The sequence below is a fragment of the Acinonyx jubatus genome, chromosome A2 (assembly GCF_027475565.1).
Source record: "Acinonyx jubatus isolate Ajub_Pintada_27869175 chromosome A2, VMU_Ajub_asm_v1.0, whole genome shotgun sequence".
NCBI classification, from domain to species: domain Eukaryota; kingdom Metazoa; phylum Chordata; class Mammalia; order Carnivora; family Felidae; genus Acinonyx; species Acinonyx jubatus.
Window position 1 is genome coordinate 139433935 of NC_069383.1, and position 21143 is coordinate 139455077.

At 36.3% G+C, this 21143-nt stretch overlaps 1 protein-coding gene across 22 annotated transcripts in view; it reads left to right on the forward strand.

Moving 5' to 3' along the window:
• The window catches only part of CFAP20DC (CFAP20 domain containing), a 230910-nt gene that overhangs the window by 113330 nt on the left and 96437 nt on the right, over window positions 1-21143 (forward strand). For all 22 annotated transcript variants that reach the window (XR_008297101.1, XM_053219152.1, XM_027039111.2 and 19 more), the window contains one exon: window positions 10448-10612. Coding sequence is in view for 21 of the 22 variants with exons in the window: in XM_053219152.1 (XP_053075127.1) it covers window positions 10448-10612 (165 nt within the window). In the remaining variant the exon portion in view is untranslated. The remainder of the gene's footprint in view (window positions 1-10447; window positions 10613-21143) is intronic.

A 21143-nucleotide genomic window follows, 5' to 3' on the forward strand; every position in this document is an offset into this window, starting at 1 on the left:
TGTGAGTTCTGAACATCTCTGAGCATTGTTTCCTCATTAATTATTATGAAGTGGTTGTGAAGATCCAATAAAATATAAAAATGTATGTGACAAGATAAAAACTATGATTCATTGTGTAGATGCTAAACATTTATCTGCCTCCTGTAATCAGGCACTGGGTTGACACAGCCTCTGCTTTGAGGAGCTTGGGATCTCTCAGGAAGATTTACATGTACATGTAGATTGTTATACCTGGAAGAAACTTAACTAGTGGGCTTAACAAGCAGTGGGAGGAGAGTCTGGAGCACTTACCTCTTATTTGAGAAAGCCACCTGGAGAGGCACTTTGATTTCACAGACCTACCAAGTTAAGAAAAAATTGACTGACATAAGGTTGCCAACTTTTGAATTTGCCAAATCAGAGCATTAAAACAAACAAAAAAAGAAAAACTACAATTATTCTGATCATTTCATTAATTAAAAAGACATTTAAACACACACACACACACACACACACACATTAGGAAGGTGTTAATTTCAGAATAAAGGCTGACATTTTCACCACAGACCAGTGAAAATGACTTCATGGGTCAGTATCTATCCATAGAGCAGTGTTTGGTCTATACTCACCTAGAGAAATAAATTTCCAAAATATATCCTGAAGGAAAAATAATAATTTCCCAGGTAATGAAAATGGATAACAAGAAAAGAAAGCATTTCTAAAAGAGGAAAGAGTGTATGTGCATAAAGGCAGGGTATCATGAATATATCTGATGTGTTCAAGGAACAGGGAGTTCAGTATGGTACATGGTAGGGGTGGGAATAATGATTTAATATAATATTCTATTACTAGGCTGCATGTTTTGTGTGACATAAAGAGGTAGAGCAAATTTCCTTCCCTGAAAGTTCACTGTGTAATTTTAGACACTAGAAACATAAACAGTACAAGAATACTTATGAAGACATTTGATAAAAGAGGAGAAAGGATAGCAGTATGGGGCAAAATGAGTGTCCCTGGCCAAGGAGGTTGGCAGCAGAAGTGATAGCAGTGATGATTATGGTGCTAATAAGAGCAGTAGGTGTTCTAAACACTTTATATGTGAACTTAACTTAATGCTCATAACAACTCTATGAAGTGGATGTTACTATTATCCCCATTTTATAGATAGGGAAACTTAAGCACAGAGAAGTCAGATAATGTGCCCAGTGTCACACAACTGTTAAGTACTAAAGGCAGGTTTTGAAGCCTGTCATTAGGACTCGAGTATATACTCCTAATTACTACAGTGTACTGCCCTTCTTGGGAGGGTGGAAGGGAGGGGAAATTTTAGAAAGCTGGGGGCAGGGGGAGGGTGCCTGGGTGGCCCAGTCAGTTGAGCATCTGACTCTTGGTCTCAGCTCAGATCTTGATCTCGGGTCATGAGTTCAGGCCCCACACTGGGCTGGAGCCTCCTTAAAAAAAAAAAAAAAAAGGCAAGACATGTCATGGAATAAGAATGTCACGATTTGGTGACCGGCCATGTTAAACATGTCTGTATTCGATAAGTTATGGATGTCCCTTTGTCTTTCATACTGAAAGTAGTGGGAGGGTTGATTTTCTCCTTCAAAGACAGATCTGTTAGTCATAGTATTGAGACTTTTATCTTAGGAAACTCTTTTTCCTGTTTTGTACATTCCATTCGGAGATTTTATTTAAAGATATTGTATTAAATGTTACTTAAGCTCAGTACTTTGTTGTCCTTGGCTTATTTAAACTGCTGCATTTCACTCTAGAACCTCTTAAACTCACCCATGCTAGGCAATGTTGCCTGATTCCATTGCTGTTCTCTGTTTACACAGTGCAATATAATAGAAAGTGAATTACTAGAACCCTAAAACAAGAAATTAACCAGTTTTTCACTTGCCCGGAGGAATGGCTTATGCTGAACAAGTAGTAAAGCATGCTGGTTCAAATGAATTTATGACTTTTATGGTTCCCAAGGGGACATGGACTGGCATTTTTAAGCATTTGCATGACTGAATTATTGATTAACTTGTATCATTCTGCATTAAAAAATATATATATATACATACACACACACACACACACACACACACAGGTAAGAGAAGAACAAGAGGAGAGAAAAGAGAGAGGAAAGAACAAGTGATTATCCACTAGGCATGGACTTAGACTCTGTCACTGATGACTTTATGGGTCTTCTGACACCCAGTTCAGTGTTCTTTCTAAAATATCACAGTGGAGTGCCTGGGTGGCTCAGTTGCTTTAACCTCTGACTCTCAATTTTGGTTCAGGTCATGATCTCACAGTTTGTGAGATGAAGCCCTGCATGGGGCTCTGCACTGACAGCATGGAGCCTGCTTGTGATTCTCTCTCCCTTCTCTTTCTGCCTCTCCCTCACTTGCATGTGCTCACTCTCAAAATAAATAAATAAACTTAAAAAATAAAATAAGATATCAGCACTTGGGCATGTGTTCTGTGTTGAAAAATGCAAGAATAGAATAATTAAAAGTATAATTTCAGACTGAGAGCCCCTTGAGGGCATAGGTTAAGTCTCCATATTTTTATCTCTAGCACATGGCCTGGTGTTGGTAATCTGTCATACATGTCTGATGAATTAATGAAGTAAAGGTTGGCTAATTGTTCAATTATTCATTCAGTCACTGTCTTTATTCAATAAGCCTTTATTGAATGTCAAGCAATGTGAAGAAAATTATCCCTTCAAAGGCCAGAGAAAACACTAGAAATACTGACATCTTGCCATAATGGACTCATTGAGCAGGGAAGGGCCTTAGAGATCATCTAATCCAATGTCTTAATTACACAGAGGAGGAAAATAAGGCCCATGGAAATGAGGTATCTTGTGCTGAGGTCAGGAAGGTGGAACTCTAGGCCAGGCCTCTGACTGTTCCTTCCTCAACAGTATACAAGTTTGCCTTCCTCAGTAACTGGTATGGTTTAGTGTTTTTAATAATTAACACTGTTGAGAGTTTCTCTGCCTCTCTATCTCCAGGTCAGGTGAGTGCACATCCTATCAGATTTCATCAGCTTAAGGCTGCATGCCCACTCCTTCCTGCAGTGGAATTGAACTCAGATTGCCCTTGCCTAGTAAACCACCCCAGGGCAAGAAAAGGCATAAGATCTCAGTGTAGCAGAGGTGCCTAGCCAATAGTAGATCCCACAAAAATGGGTTATGAATATCTATATATCAAGACACAGAACTATTCTGATTAAAATATCAATTGTAGGGACACTGGGTGGCTCAGTTGGTTGAGCACCCAACTCATGATTTCAGCTCAGGTCGTGATCCCAGAGTTGTGGGATAAAGCCCCACATCGGGCTCCATGCTAGGTGTGGAGCCTGCTTGAGATTCTCTCCCCTGCTCACATGTGCTCTCTCTCTCTCTCTCTCTCTCTCAAAATGAAAGGTTAAGGGTGCCTAGGTGGCTCAATCACTTAAGCTTCTGACTCTTGCTCTTGATTTTGGCTCAGGTTATGATCTCACAGTTCATGAGATCAAGCCCCACATCAGGTTCTGCACTGACAACGTGGAGCATGCTTAGGATTCTCTCTCTCCCTTGCTCTCTGCCCCTCCCCAGCTCATGTGTGCGCATTCCCCCCCCCAAAATAAACATTTTTTTTAAAAATTAGCAATTATATAAGTAGGTATTTTATATATTATTTCTAATAGGACTTCATATCTCAAAAACTCTAAGGATAACAATTTCATTTATATATTCATCCCAAATAATTAAATACATAGGAATAAATTTTACCAAGAAAATGAAAGTCTTGTTCACTGAAAACTACAAAACATTCCTAAAGGAAGTTAGAGAATACCTAAATAAATGGAAAGACATCTTATGTTCATGGATTGGAAGACAATATTGTTAAGATGCTGGTATTACCCAAAGAGATCTAGAGATTCAGTGCAATCTCTTAAGATTTCAGTGACCTCTTTGCAGAAATGAAAAAGCCAATCCTCAAATTCATATGGAATTGCAAGGGGACCCAAATAGCCAAAAACAATATTGAAAAAGAAGAACAAAGTTGGAGGATTCACACTTCCCAATTTCAAAACTTGCCTCAAGAATTGCAGCAATTAAAACAGTTTGGTACATTTAGAATGGACATATAGACTAATGGGATAGAATTGAGTCTAGAAATGAACCCATACATCTGATTTCTTTATGGGAGTGCCAAGAACATTCAATTAGGAAAGAAGAGACTTTTCAACAAATGGTTCTGGGACAGATATCCGCATGCAAAAGAATGAGGATAGACCCCTACCTCACACCATATATAAAAATTAACTCAAACGGATCAATGACCTCAATTTAAGAGCTAAATAAAACTCTTAGGAAAAAAAAATAGAACTTAATCTTTATGACCTTAGATTTGGCAATGGATTCCTAGATATGACTGACCCTAAAGCACAGCAACAAAATTTTAAAAATAGATAAATTGGACATTAAAATTTTAAAACTTTTGTGTATCAAAAGGCATTATTAAGAAATTGAAAAGACAACCTACAGGATGGGAGAATATATTAACAAATCATATATCTGACAGGACTCTTACAACTCAATAATAAATACACACAACCAATTAACAAATAGTCAAAGGACTTAGCTACTGTAGTATTTCTCCAAAGAAGATATATAAATAGTTGACAAACATGAATAACTGCTTAACATCTTTAGTCATTAGGGAAATGTAAATCAAAACCACAATGAGATACTACTTCACACTCACTAGGATGGCTATAATTTTTATTTTTAATGGAAAACAGCTGTTGGCAAGGATGTGGAGAAATTGGAATCCACCTACTATGGAAGACAGTTTGGCAGTTCCTAAAAATGTTAAATACAGAATTACCATATGACCCTGCAGTGCCACTCCTATGTATATACCCAAAAGAATGGAAAACAGACACATGTACATGCATAGTCACTGCACTGTTATTCACAATGACCAAAATGCAGAAACAGCCCAAATGTTCATCAGCAGATGAATGGATAAACAAAACATGGTATGTATCATACACACAGACAAAAAGTCACATATTGTATGATTCTGCTTATATGAAATGTCTGGAATAGATAAATCCATATAGAATGGTTGCCAGGGATGGGGGTTGGAGGGAATGGAGAGAAACTGGCTAATGGGTAAAGAATTTTACTTTGCAATGATGAAAATGTGTTTTTGGAACTATATATATAAAGGTGGTGGCTGTACAACATTGTAAATGGGCTGTGTGCCAATGAATTGTTCACTTTAAAATGCTTAATTTTATATTAATGTGTATTTCCCATCAACAAAATATTTTCAAAAAAACTAAGGGCATGATTCATTTCAGGATAGCCAAGTGTCTGGTGTACTTAAGGCTTATTTACCCCTTTAAACATCAAGACCTTTTATTATAAAAACCACATGCTAAGACATGGTGATTTTGTGTCCGTTGTAATGAAATAATTGACATAAGTCTTTGTTATTGAAAATAAACACTTCTATATGTACCAGGCACTGTTCTTAGGCCCTTATATACACTAACTTACTTAATCATCACAATAACCCTATAAGTTTAGCATTATTTTTTTAATCCATGTTTTACAGATAAGGAGACCAGGGCACAGCAAGGTAAACTAGCACGCCAAAGTCACACAGCTAATAGGTGATAGAACTAGAATGTGAACCCAGGATGCCTTGATTCAGAGCTGTGCTTTTAACCACTATATTATACTGTTTCTTAATATCTTTCTGCATTATACAATGAGCTCCATAAGGGCAGGATTCAAACCTCTGCCATGCCCAGAGAAAATCTGACAGTTACATGGCAAATGAGTGAATGAACAAATAAAAATTAAACAGACTTTGTAGCAATATTGTTAAGGACTAAATGTTTGTGTCCCCCTAAAATTCATATGTTGACACTTAATCCCCAATGTGATGGTGTTTGAAGGTGGGGGCCTTGGGAAGTGTTTAGGTCATGAGCCCTCATGAATAGGGTTAGTGCCCTTATAAAAGAGACCGAGAGAGCTCCCTCGCCTCTTCTGCCATGTGAGGTAAGAGTAGGAAAACAACAGTCTCTGAACCAGGAATAGGAACAGGGCCCAGATCAGATGCCAAATCTGCTGGTATCTTGATCTTGGACTCCCCAGCCTCCAGAATTGTGAGAAATAAATTTCTGCTGTTTCTAAGACGCCCAGTCTGTGGTGTTCTGTTCTATAGCAGCCCAAACAAACTTAAGACAAATATTTTGGCAGTTAAAGACTTGTAGTTTCTACTTGGCTCCCACTGGTGTTTCAGAGAGGTGAGATTATATATAAAATCACTGTGCTAGGTACTACAGGCTGTTCTCAGATAAATAAGATGAATATGGTTGAGTCTTGAGACCACTGAACTATTATTAATCTTTATTTAAATTATATGAATTAGGAGAACTCAGAAACTGATACGTCTATAAATTTAACTACTTTAGGGACACCTGGGTGGCTCAGTCAGTTAAGCATCTGACTCTTGATTTCAGCTCAGGTCATGATCCCACAGTTGGTGGGATCAAGCCCTGCATGAGGCTCTGCACTGACATCCTGGAGCTTGCTTGGGAATCTCTCTCCCTCTCTCTCTGATCCTCCCCCACCCAAAATAAATAAACATTAAAATATTAAGTAAATGTCACGATTTTATAAGACATTCCCCCCCCAATAAAATGGGGGTGATGATTTTTAATGCACAAAGTGCTTTATACATATATTAAAATTGATGACTAATTTTTAAAGCTAGCTAAGAGCCTCATCAATGGTATTCAACACCTATAGAATGATTCATTTTATGATGACATTATGGCCAAAGAAAGCCGAACAGGGCTACAGAGTCACTCAAACATTCTAACTCATACTGGGAGCAAAAGACAGCAAAAAACCCACCATCTGGTTGTGTTCTGATGCTGCATGAGCAGATCTGTAAGTTTTCTCATAGTCTTCTCCTTCATGTACCGTTTTGCCGTTTTGAGCTGACCCCTCCAGCCAACATTGTTTTCTTCAGATTTGTTAGCAAAAGTACTTTAAAATTTGTGTCATTTTTCAACGTTAATCAAGCAGTCTGTATGTTTCCATACACAGTCTGTTACAGAAGATACAACTTGTCTGGAAGAACAATGCAGATAGTCCCTGGTCCCTTGGTGTCTGATTACCAGCTTGATTTGTTATCTGCCATCTGGGGAGAAAGATGGGGTATCGAAAGAATGTGTGCATGGCATACTTCTCAGGATATAGCCGAGCAAAGAAAAACCAAAGATGAAAAGTGGAGGACTTGGCAGCTGTTTGTAATCTAGGTCAGCTGTTTTAAGGGGCTTTCATCATGACCGTTTACTGAGCATCCCCTTTGAGCCAGATGGTAATACACCATCGGGATTCTCTCATTGGTCTCTCTCCCACACTAAGAATCCTTTGGCAGAATTGTCTTTCTTTCAGTTCCTAGAATGCACTACAGCCCTTCTGCCTTCAGAGTCTTCAAATGCTGTGTTCCCTCCACCTGAATGATCACTCCATCTACTTCAGCTGGCCACTTTCTGTTTATCTTACATGACTCAGCTTAAATGTCTCCTTATTAGAAAAGACTTTCCCTGAGACCCATTACCTCTTTCATAACACCTGGAACTTTTCTTTCAGAACATTTAACAAAATACAATTAAATTGTTATTTATAGTATAATTTATTTCACATTCCCTACTAGATGTGAGTTTCCAAGAAGACCAGGGACAGGGTCATTCTGGCTAGATTCCCAGCCATTAGATAAGCTCCTGGCACATAGGAGAGGCTCAATAAGTATTTGCTAAATGATAAAACGAGTAAATGAATGAATGAAGGCAGACCATGCCCTCTATGTACTCACAGTTTAGCACTATTTAATTTGTATGTAGGATCTATGCTGTTTTTAGAATTCATATTTTTTAATTAAGCCATGAATGCTAAAAAAATAAAGTGACCTAGAAATTGGACATGGAGAAGGGGTATTTATTGGTGAGCTGGGTGGTGGGGAGCCGAGTTAACTTCCACTCCAGTCTATCAGAACATCCAACTCCCAGGTCGGGAAGCTCTTTCATAGTTTGGTTTCACAAAAATGAGACTAAAGGTCCTTTCCATGTATTCCTCCACAAAGTTTGAGAGTCAGTAGTTGGTAAATGGGCTTATTAATAGTCTTTATTTTAAAATAATAAACCAATAGTTTTTCTTTGATTTTGCCTTCTATTTCAGGTTTTATACTGCCCACAGTTTCCCTCGATGAACAATCTAATAAGTAGTGAGACAATCATGGGTGCAAAGGAGAGTAGGTACATAGAAAGGAGAGATGACACAGCATTTTACTGTGAAATCTGATTTGCATGTCAACCACATTCCTGTAAAATTCAGACTGGAGTTTTGTAATAGTCTCTGTCTTCGAATTTTGATTCCCAGGGGTTAGCTGCTTATTTCTCGTTAGTTGAAAACTCAGATTTTGTTTGAGATACATTTCAAACTTTGTGCGGCATTGTTCCCTATACCATCCACGCAGTCCCCACAAGCTCAAGTTTCCATGACTTGTCATTATGTGACTGAGAATGCAGCATTTTATTTCAGGGCCTTTTAGCCTTCTCTACCTCTTTTAGTATAAAATCTTAGTTTATCAATATGAGCATTGTTGTGGAAATTGCCTTTTTCTACCTCAGAGGAGTTTGGAATGATATGTCAGATATACATCTGGAGTTAGTTTATTTACTTTTCCAAATGTTTTCTATCTCGAGAGTTTATTTACTCAACTACTTTATATTGATTTTCTAAATGTCGATGACAAATAAGAAATGGACCAACAAAGAACACCTGAAAAGTAAGATTTGTAAATCTACTGCATCTTTAATGACTGGAGCATTAGGACACTTAGAAACCATTACATTACATTACATTACATTACATTACATTACATTACATTACATTACATTGTTGATGGGTATTTAAGTTTTTAGTTAAATGATTCATTTCCTTTTCAAGATTAGAACATTAGTATCTAATTAGGAAACTGCCACGACTTAGGTGCATATAAACCTAACATCATTTGCCTTTATAAATGTGGTTAGAGTTTATACTTACATAAGATGTTTTTCAAGGGATGCTTGGTTGAATTTTTCTTATTACTTACATTCACATATACATGCACAATTTTTTTCCACCAGATTCTAAAATTAGAAATTTTACTTATAAAAATTAAACACCTATAGACATTTTCATGTAGAAGAAAATAAAAGCTACACTTAAGCTAAACCATCAAAAGTTATTTTACACTTTGGTATATTTCATTTTAGCCTTTTTGCCATTCACACATTTTATTTATTGATTTTCTACAGTAGAGTTAGAGTTTTATATATATTATTTTCATTTAACCTCCTATCACAAGTCTTTCCCTATCATTAAGCCATCTTCATAAATAGAATTTCTTGTGGCTCTTTACTGGTAATTCAAGTTGTTTATTTTTCAGAAATTATAAACACCTATTTATATAGATCTTCATCTGGGTTTCTGATGTTCTTTTACTTTAGAATAGATTTGTAAAGTAAAACTACTCAGTAAAATGGCACATACATTTTTAAAGCCTTTTATACATATAGTAAAATTACTTTTGGAATGCTAATACCAATTTATAATTCCTGCTTGCTACATATGATGAGACTTAATATCTCTGCCATAAAAGAGGTCCTATGTACAAATAAATAAGAAAATAATATTCTCATACCTAAATGAGTTAAGAACATGAACGGAAGATATACTAAACTGAAAATTTGCATATCCACATAAGTATATATGAATGATATCAAATCTCATTAGAAATACAAATTACAGTAATAAAAACACTATTTTAATAATAACAAACTGTTCTTTGAAAGTATTAAAAGGTAAGATGTTAACATTAGGGGAAGCTGGGTAAAGAGTATTAGAAACTCTACTATTTTTGTAACTTTCATAGATCTAAAATTATTTCAGTATAAAAAAGTTTAAAAAATTGCTTTATTCATATAGGGGCTCTAGGTACTTATTCAATTATGTCATCACATGTACTGATCTCATATGAATGAGCCAACGTACTCCCAGAAATCTGCATCAGAGTGCCCCTAACTAGATCTTTTCTTGAGTCACATTTCTAGTATTGAAACATAAGTGTAAAATATATTCAGTGATTTCTCTCATTTATTGCACAAGTCTCCGAACCTGCTGTGTATGTTATACACCTTATCTCATTTAATATTTCATACAGTCCTAGAAGGGAAGCAGTGCAATTACAACACTCATATACAGATGAGAAAGCCAAGGCTGTAAGGTCATGTAACTCGTTCAGAGCTATACTCTAAAAATATTTTACTTTAATTGGTTTCATTTATAAGGTATGTCCATTTGGCAAAAATGACTTACATTTGGGAAATGAATGTTTGCCTCTGTTTTCAGCTGGATATGGGGTTCCCTTTCCAACCAATGAACCTACAGACATTATTCCTCGAAGCTGCCAGCTGACAACAGATGTTCCTCAAGTCACACAGCTGCTAAACATGACTAAGCTCCGCCAAACCGAAATAAAATTTGGAGGTCATCCCCTGAATTCAGCAGAATCAGGTATTCACTCAGGCACCTAAATTATAAGCATATTTATTTGTAAGACCAAAAAAAATAAGTAAACAAAAAAACAAAACGGAAAAAAACAGCATTGCAATGATGCTTTATAGCTTGAAGTTAAATACTAAGTCACTCCAGCATCGACCCGTGTCTGTGATAAATCATTGTAAACTTCTCTTTAGCAACTAAAATACTTTCTCGGTTTTTACATACCAAATCAAAACATCCTTGGTTATTCCTCTCCTTTTCCTGTATGCTTCCAAGCCCAGCAAATTATCCCTCCTAAACAATCTGTCTCCTACTCTATCCTGTTGCTACTTTCATTGATCTGGTCCCCACCATGGCCCTAGCCTCCCAGTTAATCTCCACGTTGCTGTCAGAATTATCTTTCTGACTGTAGAAATAGAAATGTGATCCTGGGTCGCCTGGGTGGCTCAGTCGGTTGAGCGTCCAACTTCGGCTCAGATCATGATCTCGCGGTTTGTGGGTTCAAGCCCCGCGTTGGGCTCTGCACTGACAGCTCAGAGCCTGGAGCCTGCTTCGGATTCTGGGTCTCCCTCTCTCTCTGCCCCTCCCCCACTTGTGCTCTGTCTCTCAAAAATAAATAAATGTAAAAAAAATTTTTAAAAAAAGAAAGAAATGTGATCCTGTTGCTCTTTGATTAAAGACCTTTAATGCCCTTTCCCACCATTTTAGAAGACAAAATGAAACACCCCTCGGGAACTCACACAAAGCCAACCTCCCCTAGCCCAACCTCCTCCAGAGTTTCATGTCTCATACCCCATGTGTGACTTTCTATCTAACCACTCTCTGTGGGCTTGTACACGTTCATATTTGGGGATTGCTGTTTCTTGGCCTAAAACGGCTGAATCCAACTTCAGCTCAGGTCATGATCTCATGGTTTGTGGGTTTGAGCCCCAGGTCGGGCTCTGTGCTGACAGCTCAGAGCCTGGAGCCTGCTTCCGATTCTGTGTCTCCCTCTCTTTCTCTGCCCTTCCCCTGCTCATGCTCGCTCGCTCTCTCTCTCTCTCTCTCTCTCTCTCAAAGGTAAAAAAAAAAAAAGCATTAAAAATTTAAAAAAAAAAAGAAACCTAATCTTCAGCTGAGTGGTTCTCATCTTCCTGTTTGTTAGAATCATCTGGGACATTTTAAAAATAACTTCTGTAAAAAAAAATTCTTTTTTCCTAATGTCTGTGATTCATCTCCAGAGATTCTGACTTAATTGGCCTTGGATGGATATTTAAATGTTTTCAGTGATTCTGATGTGTAGCCTGGGTTGAAAACCACTGGATCACACATCCAAACAAAGCTGTGGCTCAGCTGACACTCACATGGAAGTAATCCTGAGGAAAGTGAAATGATGGTCATAATAAGGCACTTACAGACAAAGAAGTAGGTCCTGAAAGCATTCAATCAATACTTGCATAAATTTTTATTATAAATAAATATAAGACTTATGGAAGTGTAAGATGGTGCAGACGACTAAGCAAAGACAAGGAGATAGCAAAATGCATGGGTGAGTTTTCTGAGGGATTAGTAAGTATGAAGAATGGCCTCCGAAGGCTGAATGGCTGGGTCAGAAGAATACCTGAAGAGTATTCTCCTCCTACTGTCCTAAAGGAGAAACACAGTAATGCCCTTCTTAGGAAGATGAATTTGACACCAAGATTCAAGATGAATCTTTAAGTCAGGTAAAACCAGAGATTAAGAAATACAACTCAGATGTCTTTACAGCCATCTGAGCAAATAATGTCAGTGATGACCCTAAGTGATGCTACAGGAGAAACACAGGCAGGACTTGTTGATTCCCAGGTAACAGATGGGGAAAAGAGCAGGGTCAAAGTTTGAGAGAGGTCAAAGTAGAATCCAGAGAAAGGAGCTAGCATGATGAAATGAATGAGTTACAGAAATGGACTGTTTCACTCTCTATTTATCCTGGATTTATTTATTATTGGTATATTTTCTATATGTCGATCATCATCAGCATTACATGTCCTAAATTGTATATTCCTAGAGAATTAGGACCTATTTTGTAACTTTTTCAGTTTAAACCTTGTCAGGGGACTATGTGTAAATAGACACTATATTCCTAAACCCTTTATTATGAAATTTCCAAACTTCCAGAAAAGTGGAGTGAAGACGTAATAAACCCCCATGTTCCTATCACCTGCTTCCATAATTGCCAACTTTAGGCAAGGCATTTTGGTAGCACAGGGCACAGGTAGTGAGAAATAGTGTATTTTTATAGGTACTATCTTTAAGGGGGGCAGGGATAGACAGAGACATAAATGGATGAAAAAGATCTCACTAACCAGACAGCTGCTGTAAACACCTCAGGTCACAAATCAATCTTAATGGAAGATTCACCACAGAATGAAATGAGTAAGAGTGGTTTGTTTTTTTTTTTTTGATAACCAAACACTCTATCTGTATCTGATAGGCTGTGAATGCTTTCAGTAACAGTAATGACTAAGCTGTAAAGCCTATCAAATATAAGAGCAATTGTGAATACTCGTTTTTCTTTTATCTCTCTGGCTTAATGTTTTAAGAATTAATTATGTCTTTAAATGAAAACACAAGTCTATATCCAGATTTTTTTGGTATCTTTTTTAAATTTAAAGTTCAAGGACACATGTAATGCCTGAGATTAAAGAGGAATTTGAGTAAATGTCAATTGCATCATTAACTCAATATTATAATTAAACAGAAACTTTTTCATAGGCCATATTTGATCCTACCTTGTAGAAGAGGATATTAGTATATATTTTGCAAATTCCATGAATGGGATCTCAATTGATAGTAATAGTCAGCTTGAGTCATGTATACAGAAAATTAATAATCATCATCTAATAGCAAACTTCTCCTGCCCTGTGAATCCCAATTTCTATTCCTTTATAACCATAAGGATTATGATTGTTCCTCTTAACATAAATCCCATTGCACATGCAAGGCAGCTAAGATTACTTGAAAATAGAGTAGTCTCCCTTTATCTGAGGTTTCAGTTACCTGTGGTCAACTGTGGTTCACATCCTTGTGATGTATCCTCAGAAAGCCAGTAGTAGCCTAACTCTAGGTCACACGCCTACATCATCCATCTCACTTCATCTCATCATGTAGAAATTTTATCATCTCACATCATCATAAGAGTGGTGAGTACAGCACAATAAGATATTTTGAGAGAAAACATATTCATGTAACTTTTATTACAGTATATTATTATAATTGTTCTATTTTATTATCAGTTATTGTTGTTAATCTCTTACTGTGCCCAATTTATAAATTAAACTTTATCAGAGGTATGTATGTATAGGAAAAAAACAGTATATATGTGGTTTGGCATTATTCATAGTTTCAAGCATCCATTGGTGGTCTTGGAACGTATCATCTGGGGATGGGAGGAGGCTACTGTATATTGAACTTTGTGGTTCTCTTTCTACAAATACTTTGCAGTTGCTAATTTTGTCATTTGTGGGCTTTGAAACTTACTATAAATGAATATAATTATAATTAGTCTTCTCTGTATAAGATATTTTATTTGAAAGGTGCAGCTAATGAATAATGCCCAAGGGCAGACTTTCTAATCTTGGAAAAGCCAGAAGATATTTCTTCATTTTAACTATTTGTTTTTGTGTCTGTCTGAAAAGTGGATTCCCCATGATGAGATTTTGAATTGCATGAGAAAATTACTGTGTGCTCTTATAATTGACTGTACAGTACTCATGCCAATTGTGTTTTTTATTATAAATGCACACACTGAGAGCCCAGTGAAGCTGCCACAGAAAGAAGTAGTTGCTTCCTATGGATGCTTTCTAGTATGTTCCCTTGAGCAAAAGAGGAAACCTTGAAGCTTCCATTTTAGAGTGCGTTTTGCTGAATGTCACATAACTTGATCAAGAGCACTAATAAAATTAATAAGATAATTGTGTTTCCCAAAAGCCAACGTTCCCACACTTCTGCTCTGTTCACTTTGTCAGTTCCCAGTGCACATTAGCTAATGACTGTTAGCCTGCAGAGAATTGTGGGGTCTTTAATGATCTTATTTTCATTAATGGGACCCCAGTTTAATTAAACCAGAGAATCTGTCTGGTTATTGAAGTTGAGCATTCGGCTACTAATGACAAGATGCAATGGTCCACTAAGCACAAATCAAAACCAGTAATTTGCTTAAAAATTAGAATGCAGTTTTCCCAAGTACCCTCCTTTCCACAGCAGAGGTCTTAGTGGGCTTCTACTCCTTTTTTAAATAAGAAGACACTGGCATCTCTATCTTACAGCACAGTTGCACATAGGTAAGTTAATGCATTTAGCACAACCCTGAAATAATCATCTAACTATAGTTGGCACTGGTGAGATCCTTATTAGAATTTCTTCTTTGGGTTTCACATTATGAAAGCAAAATTCAAATCAGGTAACAAAATTCACTGTAAAGTAGAACCTAAAAGAAGAAGGATTTGGATCCTGACTCCAGGAAAAAACAAAACAATTTTTTAAACTCACACTTTCAGTAAAGCCTTGTCTTAAGATTATTGGTTTAAAGAGATGTCACAATTTCTGGGTCCAATGTCTGATAATAAGAGTAAACTCCACTGTCTCTTACATTTGAATTATATATCCTCTTTCCCCATCTTTAGCAAAAATAAGGCATAACTGGTCATATTCCTTCATTAAAAATTTTTAAGCATGAAAGGAATTTAGTCTGGGTATTGGTCAGTATCTGTGAAATTCGTTAACAGCAGAAATATCACAAATCATACACAGAGTGAATTTTAATTTTTCTGTGATTTTCCACCAAATATTGATGAAACTTTGATATATAAATATTACTACAATATTAAATGTGAAAAACACATCTAATCCATTTGATAATTGTGCTACTTTGCAGGACTGACTTGTTCCAACCTTTCCATTTCTCCTTTAGATGTCTATTACAGCATGGGTTATAATAAAAACCTGTGCATAGTAGGGAGTTGATTAAATACCCAGACAATAAGATATTATGGATACAGCTATACAGATGACCTGATCTGCTTATGATGGTCTGGAAAGGTCTCAAAGCTGTGTCAGTGAAACATGGAAACATAGGATGCTATTTCTGTATGAGCCCACTGACTTAAGTAAATAAGATAGCTACCTAGGAATGCTGGTATATGCATACATTTTTTTAAGAAAATACAAAAAAATTTACAGTGACCTTTAAGAACGAGGACTAGTAGAGGCAAGGGGCAGGAAGATAAGACTTTTACTTCTCATGTCTTCCTCTATTAGAGAATTTTAACTTACTTCATTCATGATTTGTGACATTACTAGATGTATTATGTTAGAGCAATTATGAGACATTTTTAGTTTCTTCTATATGCTTTTCTGTCTTTTGAAAAACCCAGAGAATTGCTATAAAATTAAAATATATTTCTTTATTTAATGTCAGTATTTTCATTTAAGATATATAGTGGGAAGTAAATCCAAAAGTAGTGACAAAATAAAATCTTTTAAGTATATAGTTAAATATTAAATTTCTTTATTTATGATATAATAGGGAAATATGTATTTTAACCTATACTGTATTAGTATGAATTATGCTCACATACATTTTTACACATAGTTCACATAGTGGTGAACCTAGGACTGTAATCATCAAGGTCCTCATCCTCTCTGTAACATCACTCTGCTTTCGTTTCCATCACAGCACTTATCCTTACCTGGTATCTTCTTGTTTACTTAATTGTTTGCTTATTGTTGTGTCCCCAACTGGAATGTGAGCTTCAAAACTGCAGGGGTCCTAGTATCCCTAGCACTTAGCTCAGTCTTTAACACTTACAAGAACTGAATAGATATTTGTGAATTAAGTAATCAATGAGTGATGCTAGCCATATAATTTGAGCAGGTGAGTATATTAAGCAGCAAATCATCATCATCATCACCACTAATGTTTAGTAAGTTTTTGCTATATCTTTTACATAGTGTATTAGTCAGGTTTCTCCAGAGAAACAGAACACACACATATATACAACTTACATATAATACAGGCCTTGATAGATAACTTCCACCATTAGGTTTTAGAATAAAGAGAGAGAGACCTATCATAAGGAATTGGGTCACACAGTTTTGGAGACTGAGAAGTCTCAGGATCTGCAGTCATCAAGCTGGAGACCCAGAAGAGCCGATGATGTAGTTCCTGTCCAAACCCAAATGCCTGAGAACCAGGAGACCTGATAGTGAAAGTGCCAGTCGGAGGGCAGCTGCAGACTTCTTAAGGAGTCAGGCAGAGAGATCAAATTCTCCCTTCCTCCACTTTTTTGTTTTATTCAGCCCCTCCATGGATTGGGTGATGATGCCCACCTACCATGGGGCTTGGGGTGGAATTTACCAATTCAAATGTTAATTTCATCCAGACTTGCCCTCACAGTCACTCTCAGAGTCATAGTTAATCTGGGCACCCTGTGGCCCAGTCAAGGTGATAGATACATAAAATTAGCCATCACACATCATTTATCCCATTTAATCCTCTGATACACCTTTTTGTGTAGAAACCATCAGAATCAATATTTTGAAGATAAGGAAACTGAGGCTCACAGAGATAAAGTAATTAGTGAGTGGTAGACCTAGGATTGACCAGGCAGTCTGTTTTAGAGATGCATTCTTAATTACTCACTCCCATTAAGCAATTTCGGGGGAGCCTTCTCTCATATTATAGGAAACTGTCCTAGTTCCAAAACCAAATGATGGAAATTATGTACTAAGGCCTATGTTATGTATAAGCTCCATTCTTTATTAAAAATGGAAAGTTTTCCTGAGATGGTAAAACTGTTTCCCTGAAAATGTTCCTTTACTCATTAATAGTAAAGACCAAAACTAGGCCATTGATAGCTTTTTAATAAATTAAGAGTTTGTGAAGAAAAGTAATATCTTGTGCTTTATTGCTTTTTATCTTGTTGCCATAGCCTAACTTTACACACAGATGACATTGTCTAAGGTCATACACAAGTTTAGTGGAGAAAGAGCTATTCTAATTTTAGTTTTTAATGTGTTTTATTGCCTTTCAAAAATGTCTTAAATTTTTTATTAATGAGATATGGCTAAATACTGGTATTAATTATTTGCAAAAATTGAAGAGTGATTTTCATCACCTAAGGCCTGCCCTGCTTTAGTCACTCACCTACCTACCTGTCTTTTCATCATGCTTCCAGAGTTTACAGACTGCCAGTCCTCCCAACTGGTCTAAAAGAGTTTTGAAATAAAATTTTCTGCATAGGATGTGCACTCTCAAATTAGCCACACTTCCCTCACCTCACATTCTGTAAGTGCCTGCCTTTCACATATGTGTTACCTGCCTGGCATTGAACCCACTTCCGTTTCCATTTGTCCTTCTCCCCACACCCCACTTTCTTTCCTCTGAAAAAGGATATTACAGTATTATATTCTATATTTGATACCTCATAAACCCCATTTGTCTTCACCACATATATTAACTATCATATCCTTAAAGTTCTGGTACTTACCTATGCAGGCATTAACAGACCCACTTTTCAGATAGCAAAATAAGTGTTTCATCAGATGTCTTCACAAAACTGCACAGAAAATAAATAGCGGACATGGGAAGAATCCCCTGCAATGCCCTCGTGGCCCACTGAGGGCAGCATCGTATGTGGTAAGCCTTGGGACACTGGAGTTCTGAGCCCCTGCTCTGTGTGGACAGATCTCTGAACATCATGAGCCTCCATTTCTTCATCTACGGAGGACATAGGATAATATCACAAGTGATTGGAAATTGCACAGAGGCTATGTACGTATCATATCCGTCATCTTTTAGATTCCAAGTTGAATGTCTCTCCCCCGCTAACCCCAATACTAGATACCAGCCCTCTGTTAAATACACTTAATAACCTTCCGAACTTTTCCTGCACACCTCTTATCACACTGGTAATCATGTAGTTATTTATGAATGACTTGCTGTAATATCTGCCTCCCCCATGAGACTGTGGGCCCCTTGAAGGAGGTATGTGTTCATCTTATTCCCTGTCTTACTCTGTACCTAGAGCGGCTGGCCAGGGCAGATGCCTAATCATTACTGAAAGGATAGGTGAATGAAGGAATAAATAAATGATTATGAACGGACTTTGTAAAGTGTTAAATGCTATTCAAGATGTAATATATTAATAGCATATTTACTAACCATTTAGTCCCTACTAAGCACAGTATTTGGCATGTTACATGCATTGTTTCATACAATCTAACAAAAGCACCATAACTTAAGCACTGTCATTATCTCAATCTTAATGAAAGAAAGTGAGGCTTAGAAAGGTTAAGCACCTTGTCTAAAATAATATTGCTCCACAGAACAGCCCTTTTTGTATTTTTGACATTCTTTATAACAGTGCACATATAATAAAATAAAAATTAATCCAATTCAAGGTCTGGATTCTGGTAGCAAGTTTAATTCTGATTTGATTGCTAGATAATAGATGTAAGTCTTGAGCATGACCCTTCAATGATTAGAGTTGAAAATTCAGCAGGTTTTTCTGGTTAAGCTTTGAAAACCCTGCAAACTTAAATGACTATTATAATTAGAACATTGTATCTTGAGACAAAAATGAATGTTTATTTTTCTAAGAGACAATTAGAGAGTAGACCCTCAGGTTTTATATTCTAACTACAAAGGCATGTACCCCTCATAAAATAGCAAAATAATTAATGGTAACATCTCTGACCTACACCAAGTTCATTTTCCACAAACTCAAGAAAATGAAACGCCTAGAGCATGACTTTAATCGTGATTTTTAACCTTATATTGTGCATATTGATATCATTCTTAAAAGAGCTCCCTTTAGAATTCAAAAGGCATGGGTTTCTGCTTGTAGTGTTCTTTTATTAAGATTTTTCTCATTATAGATAGAAACTTTGTCCCTTTTACTTTTTATTTTAGAAACCAAAGTCTAAGTTACTTTCCCTTGTAGGTTTTAATTAGGATTCTCTTACAGTAGATAAATAGCATGATACATATTTACAGAGAGAATCATGACAATGATTATAAATAGAATTACTAAAATGAAACAGGCTTTAAGAATGTATATATGTTAATTGTACCAAAAAGTTGAGTCTATTAACTAAGGAGATAACCTAATGGGAGAGTATTTATATATAGAGTGTTGGTTTGTGAAAACATGCACTAGCATTTGTAAATTTTAGAAAATAGACTTAAATTTAAATGCGTAGTGATAGATTACTCTTTAAAGAAACCGTATAGATGAGGATCATATCTAACTTTCTGTGATTTAGAAGATTGTATTATATGAGGTTTAGGTATACCTTTAATGGTCACTGGATATCTACTGCTAAGCAAGATATTCCTCTAAAAAATTCAAGGTATTTAGGAATTTTTTTAAATACCTACAAACTAGTTAATATGTACATTTTGTTGAATTAAAGCTGGAACTATATCAGTATGGCCTTTTAAATATGCCCTCCCCTAAAAAAATCTTCCTTTTAATCTTGAATGCTATTTATAATTGTGGTGAGATTTGTCCGTTGTCTACCATGTACTGTACTGGGCTCCACAGGTGGGGATACATACAGTACCAAATAAATGGCCTTTCTATTCAAAGGAGCTTAAATTAATTGGGGGGAACATATATATATATATATATATATATATATATATATATATATACATATACATACACACACACACACACACACACATATATATATATATACATATATACACACACACACACACACACATATATATATATATATATATATATATATATATAAAGAGTAAGAAAAAACATTAAGGAAATTGCCCCATAAGATGTTTGAACAGAAAGATATGCAAAAAATATGCCCATTCCTAATGGTTCCCATGACTGGAAGTTCCAAAAAAAAAAAAAAAATTCTCCTATTCTGATTACTGAAAATCTCCATGTAGGCCCAAGCCAACTCCCATGACATTCAGGACCCTCAGTGGCTCTTTCTGGGGAAAATCCACATTTGAGAACAAAATCAATAGTCCAGGATTTGTTCTACTTGGTCACAAAAGGTACAAACGATGATAGATTCTATAACAAATTTTTCCAATTGGCCTGGGATTTGAGTGTCATTTCTTTCTGTTATTGGTCCTGAGAGGCTAACAGGGTTTTGTTAACTCCAAATGGATATTTATAATGACTTTTAAAACACAGATGTACATACAACCAATAATCTATTTGCTAACACTAGAAAATTTCACATGTAATCTGAGTAGGAATCTGATTGTAGTGCCATAGCATTACTACTGTTGAAAGCCATACCACTCATTTAATTATCAATGTGTGTTGGTCATTGTTGATCCTTCTCATCCCCCATATCCTGGCAGTTGTCCGTCCTATCCAGTCTTCGTCCTCAGTTCACAGACAGATTTTTCTTAAAATGAAAACTGAAATTCTAGCCAAAGTTAAAAATATTTAGTCACTGGGACACCTGGGTGGTTGAGCATCTGACTTCAGCTCAAGTCATCATCTCATGGTTCGTGGGTTCAAGCCCTGCATCAGGCTTG